The sequence below is a fragment of the Pocillopora damicornis genome, chromosome 2, assembly GCF_964200805.1.
Source record: "Pocillopora damicornis chromosome 2, jaPocDami1.2, whole genome shotgun sequence".
In the NCBI taxonomy this organism is placed as follows: Eukaryota; Metazoa; Cnidaria; class Anthozoa; order Scleractinia; family Pocilloporidae; genus Pocillopora; species Pocillopora damicornis.
In genome coordinates this window covers 29,971,426-29,977,762 of record NC_142671.1, presented here as the reverse complement: position 1 = coordinate 29,977,762, position 6,337 = coordinate 29,971,426, and the positions used below count along the sequence as shown (strand labels likewise).

The 6,337-nt window shown below is 36.9% G+C and overlaps 1 protein-coding gene across 17 annotated transcripts in view; it reads right to left on the bottom strand.

Moving 5' to 3' along the window:
* Positions 1-216: 216 nt before the first annotated feature.
* LOC113683861 (uncharacterized) overlaps positions 217-6,337 on the bottom strand; it is a 33,521-nt gene continuing 27,400 nt past the window's right edge. For 7 of the 17 annotated variants that reach the window (XM_089198332.1, XM_089198336.1, XM_089198330.1 and 4 more), the window contains 9 exons: positions 6,194-6,249; positions 5,917-6,034; positions 5,627-5,730; positions 4,867-5,227; positions 4,390-4,440; positions 4,136-4,225; positions 3,390-3,464; positions 2,349-2,420; positions 1,310-2,147 (listed from right to left, as the gene is read on the bottom strand). In XM_089198332.1, coding sequence (XP_089054458.1) covers positions 2,358-2,420; positions 3,390-3,464; positions 4,136-4,225; positions 4,390-4,440; positions 4,867-4,935 — 348 coding nt within the window. In that variant the 5' untranslated portion in view covers positions 4,936-5,227; positions 5,627-5,730; positions 5,917-6,034; positions 6,194-6,249 and the 3' untranslated portion in view covers positions 1,310-2,147; positions 2,349-2,357. The other 10 variants (XR_016184390.1, XR_016184391.1, XR_016184392.1 and 7 more) reach the window with 10 other exon arrangements.

The window sequence follows — 6,337 nt, the reverse complement described above, 5'->3', positions numbered from 1 at the left end:
CCTCGATTTAACGAACTTCGATATAACGAAGTCCTCGATATAACGAACGATAGTCTTCAGCCCGACCAAAGTTACAGTAAAATGTATAGGAAAGAACCTCGATACAAGGAAATCCTTGTAGAACGAAAACAATCCAGAAGCCCAAACGTATAATATACCCCGATATAATTTACAAATGTCAACACGTGACAAAAGACAAATGCAAAACAGACCAACAAGAATCAAAATCCTCTAATTCTATAACAATAGGACGTCACAGTTAACAGCTCATTACAAATGCCGACGGCGGTAAGGTAACGGCGCAGTTCGTAATTTCGTTCGTATACAGATACGAGAATTTCTTGAAGCCACTAAGTATGTCGGATGGTATATATTATTACTTAATGGCCGTTACGTACATTTGCGTCAGTATAATAGAAAATTCTAAGATAGCCAGTAACGCAATGACAAAACAACGAGATTTGTGATTATCATAAATCCCGCGAATGCCGACACTGACACTATTGACACATCTACAGATCCGCTTTATCCTCTCTGTCTCTTATTAGTTACAATAAGGCTTCTTGTAGTTAAACTTGTAAGAGGCAGGAATTACCTCTTTAATACTCTTGTTTCTCTGTTTGCCAGTGACTTCCACCGAAATTTGTCCTCCGTGCTTTTAAAAGAAGGTGCTGTAGCTATGTAAAGACCTGTACAGCGTACTGTAGCTTCATGTAGATATTAACGCACAAATGTTAATTACAGTAATCGTTCCGATCCCGAAATGCCCGACTTCACACCACCGAAAAAAAAATTTAACCATACCTCGATTTAACGAACATTTTGGTTGTTTTTCCGCAAATTCGTCAAATCGAGATTTTCGATATAACAAACCCTAATCTGCGTGTAGCCGTACCCCCCAAAAAAAACAAACAAACAAACAAAAACAAAAAACAAAAAGAAAGTGATAAGGAAGTTAAGGAACCGTCGCACTAGGCATCTTGTTTTCGGCGGGAAATTGGAACCGGTAAGGACTTTCTGGTAACATTACTAGAAACCACTGTTCAACCGACCGCGGTATTTGCAACGGCCGCCAAGGTATGCATAGCTATTCTCGATCGGCTGCATTTCTATAGCATGACGTAAATACTACATTCAGAACGAGGGATGATTTGAAGGTGTGATTTGAATCCAAATGGCTGAGATGGATTTCTTAGTTGAGATCCTGTTAAGAAACGGTGTAAGAAACTGGATAACGGTTGGGAGGCAGCGCACACCGCGCACCTACAACGAAATATTAGAACAATTGGAGGCGAAATAAGTCAGAGGATATTGGAAGATGACATGTTATTTAAAAACACTTTGACTTTGTTGACGAACACTGATTGATTGATTCCGAAAGACACACTAAGAAAGACTAAAACTCACAGACTCACTCAACCTACTTACACGTGTCTATTCCATAACAAAAACCACCACAAACTAGCTTCCTGTGCCATAGTTCGCTAATTTATTGTTCAAATCGCATGCCACACATAAACAATAGCGAGTTTAAGAAACGACGACGGCGATGCCGTGGACAACGTCGGTTAAAAAGTGAACCTTTATTTTACCTACGAATCTCGCGTTACTCTAAAGTCGTTTAGTTTGTTTTTCACTGTCAAATCTATCCGAAACTAAATAAGGAACAGGGCGTTAAATTAGAAATAGAAAATTAAAAAATTAGCCGTCGTCGGTCACGTTCTCCAAAAAACGCAGAGTTTGCTGATTTCACGTTGTAGTTTTGCAGAGGACGCAGAGAAATTTAGAAAAATTTATAACGCACCTACAAAGCCATTGTTCTATTCATTAAACCTTATGTTTAGTAATGTTCCCGTTGCCGTTGCAGTTGTGGTTTTTGCAGGCCCAGCCGATCACGTGGAGCAGTCAGAGCCTCAAGAGCGCGCTGCCTGCCAGGCTTCTTCTTTAACTGAAAGGCGAGGTCAGCACTCTGCAGTCCTCCGTGTTATAAAACGAAACTGGAACGTTCAAAGGGCCATTTAAGTCAGTTTTCCAGGCGACTCTCTTCAATGGACACGTGAAGAAAGATGGCATGTTAACTTTACACAAGCCGCCTCGGACACAACAGCTTGAATCCATCTTCTAAGTTTTTACGAGTACTGAGTCCGCTTTTATGGGATAAAAATGACGTACATGTAAGATATGAGATAAAGGTCTGATTATTTATTTCTACAGCTGACTATACTCTTTCTTCCCCATTTTAGTGAGAGTTATTCAAGGTCTGATGCTCATGACCATTTCAGGAATTTCCACAATTTTAAAAGGAATAATCAAAGATATAATCTTTTTCTCTGAGTTGTTAAACCTACTTCAAACCTCTACAGCTGGTTCCAAATACATGTCAGTAATCTATTTCTCACCAACTGACATTGTGTCAGTTGCTATAAAGAAAGCCGCAATTACATGAGAGAAATGATCTCAGTTTATATCCCTATTAGCAAATGGAGACATTAACTAGTTGTTCAGTTATTTCAGAAGTCATAATTTCGAAAGGAATAAATTTCAGATGAAATTCAAGCAGAGAAATGATCCTCACAGGTAGACTGTAATTTATTGTTAATAAGAAACTGCAGAAAAAAAACTTGAAAAAATTCAGGCTTTGAAATGATTTGAACCCGCAGAGCCTTCAAGATACTAGTTGGCTACTCCTAGCAACTGAGGTACAGAGACACTCATTGAGAGGCAAGTTTTAAGGCGTTCTCCTTTCCCATTAACAATTCTAATCATAATTTTTTTTAAATTAATTTAATTTGAGCTGCAGATGAAAATTAGGCAAAGAAATGGTCGTTGCAGGTGGACTGTAATTTAAGCAATTGCAGAAAAGAAGCCAGCAACACCTCCTACATACTAGTTGAGTGCAGTAGCACTAATTGAGCTATGAGGCCAAAATTCAAAACAAAAACTATGGAAATCTCATTTGTCTTCAAATGCTAAAAAGAAAAGATTTGGACAGGGGTTATAAATAGTGGTGCCCAGCATCACTACTGAAAGCTTGATCTGGTAATGATCAAATTACATAAAACAACTGTGTACTCTATGATACGTGGTTTCCATTACAACAACACAAGAGAAATGTACTTGTAACAGTAAGAAACAACAGTAATAAGAGTTTCCTTCAATAAGACAACCACCAACACTGACATGTAAATGGTATGGGTAACATCCACTATTAGTTTTATCAAATGAGTTAACAAAACCAAAGCATAGTTGTTTTTTTAGAAACTAAACTCCCTTATCCTGTAGATCAACAGCATAGTGTGCCAACCTGTGGGACCTTGTATCTGTGACAATTCAGTGATGATACACAGGAAACAATAGCTTATGGATGATCAATCAAAAGTGTGACCTACCTTGCTTTGGTAAGTAATATTTCCTACAGTAAGTTTGCAGAATGCACTTGTGGTGCCACAGGCAGCATTTGTTACCTAAAAAAATTATAATTTACATTAAAACTTAACAACAGTGACCTTTCACACTTTGTGTGGTCTTGCAGTGTATTTTGAGAAGCAGAGATTTTGCATTCTTATTTTCTTTTCTATCAAATAAAGAAGAGACCACATCACACACTTACTCTAGGGAAGATTCTTGGCTGAGTCCAGTTTAACAAAAAGAGCTGCTGTCACTAACATTTCCTCACCAATAATGGCTTGGTCAGGCTGTACACAAAAAACAAAACTAATAAACAAGCAAATAATACACAGTCAAGATCTTTGCCTCTTGGTCTGCCTAAACAAATGGTCGGTCCTGCTTACATATGTAAAGGACCAAGGTGCAGTTCTTGCTAAACTGGTCCTGTTTTTTTGAGCATGGCCAGTCAGTAAAAAAATAAGTTCTCCCACTGACTACTGTACTTCCAAAGTGTTCCAAAGTTGTTAGACGTGCTGAACATTACAGACAGAAAATGGTGAAAAGTTGTTTCTGAGCCTTGAAAACACACAGAAGGAACCAACTCACACACCCATTCTCAAAAGTACAGGTCCACAACTTCTGCTTTCCATTTACTGTTCTTTGACTGCACCGCACTGATTTGGTTTTTCTATTCAACTTGTCCTCATAAATGAAAACAACCCTTTTGTTTGGCTGACTGTGAACTTACCAGTGAGAGATCCTCTGGTTTGGCAGTCAGTGTGAACCATGTGCATCTCAAGTTGATCTGGCCACTCTTCACATTCTCTAGTGGAAGCCACTGTATTCAAAACTTACATAATTACAGGTTAGAATAAACTGAGTGAATTTAACCCTTTAACTCTCAAGATCTGATCATCAATTCTCCCCTCTGGCTACTACACATTTCCTTGTAAATTGATTATGAGAATTAGGTTTCAATCAAGGTAATACTGTAAATTGTACCTGATGAGTTTGAGTGTTCTCATTACCTGTTTGCTGTATAATGTATGGATACTATAGAGAGAAGTTACATGGTAATCACTTCTATGAGTTTTAATCTGAGTGTTTAAACCAATAATTCATCACAATGGCCAATCAGGACAGGGAGAATTATTAAAATGAACCTGTGAATGTAAAGTCAGTTAAAAGAAAAAAACAAGTGAAGTATCCAAAGTAGAGGAAAGTGTCACTGATCAAATCACTATAAGTTTTATCTCTTTGCATGTGTTTGGCTCAGAGGGGAGCACATGTTTTCAAGACCAATCACAGACCATAAGAACAAGTATTAACCCAGTGCAATCCTGGGTTGCTTTAATTCAACAATCAATTAAAAATTGCTCTAGATGCTATATCAAATCACACGGTGTTAAAAAAGGTTCCTAACACTGGTTATTGAATATGACATACAACTCTTTAATAAGTGAAAGATTTGCAACTTACCAATTCAACATTGCATTTTTGGACAACTGTACCAATGTCAGCCTCAACACTAAGGAGATAAAACATCATTTGTCAACATCAAAACAGTCACATACATGTAAAAACTGGAGATATGAGTTGCTTTCTACTAATTCATACTTGGATGATTACTTACTGTATGTTCCAAGAGATTCATCATCACATACTTAAAGTCTTCATCAAAGACACCAATTTATATTTTCTGACCATGTGAGTTTTCTGCAAAGGCCTTCACATAAACAATCAGAAACAAAACAATCAGAATTGAAATATTCCATATATTCATTCCATATCCGATTCACTGTGTTGTCCTTTGTCTTTGTGTGGAATGTCTTGGCTCCCACTGGCAACAGAAAGAAATATCATCATGAGCTATGGTGCACATACAGTAAGATACTCATTGGTGTTCTAAAACAATGATCTTATCCCAATGAATTCATCTCCTCATGGGGGCAAAGAAAATAAGAAATCCAAAAAAATGACTTAATAATTAATAAATTTATGCCTCACTGATTGCTGATTCTATTTAATTGAGATTAAACCATCAAAAAAGTTTACACAGGAGTAGAATTTTCAGAGGAGTTCAGACTTTAAGTATGATTCACCTTCCATGAAACTGGGGTAAAAAAATTTCCAGCGACACAAGCACCAAAAGACACTTGGATAAATATTACCGCTGGTCATTAAGGGCTCTTTCATGTCTTTAGCTCATACAGTAATCTCCATAAGCTTTGACACATACCTCTAAGAATAACATTTGAATCTCAGTAGAACCTTTAGATATGATAACAATGTCTTTCTTGATTAAGTCTATTTAGCTTCCAGGACTTCAATGCAAAGGACACCCTGGAGTGACAAGAGAAAGCAAAATCAATTGTCAAAAACCTTTAAAAACTTCACTTATGTGTACACTTGGTGTAGTCAGTGCAACTGAGTTATTTAAATTTAAATAATCATTTTAAACATGTCTTGTGGCACAATAAAAGACAATTTGCAGAAAGAAAATTTTATTGATAAGCACAAGTCACTCACATCAGGCAAGGGGTATTTCAGTTCATATGGATCAATGTTAGTCAAAGGAACTGTGATCCTGTTTGGGAGAACCACAAATCCCACCACAACATCATATAATACTTGATGGATCATGTCACTGAAAAAAAAGGGATAGGGAAGTTACGGAACCTCACATCACTCTAATCCAGATCAGTTTAATTTATAAATCATGTCTACTTTACTACAACTAATGATTCATCATATATTAAGTACATCTACTGTTGCCCATGCAAGTTTTCTGAAGGGTGAAGCATACCTCAGACTAGGAATATCAAGAATATTTTCCATGTTTGTTAAGTCAAAGTCTATGTCCTGTAAAGAATAAAACAAATTAAAACAAAATTTACAATAAGCTGAATCATACACCCAATTTGATTGGATCTTACTTTCAAACAAACAG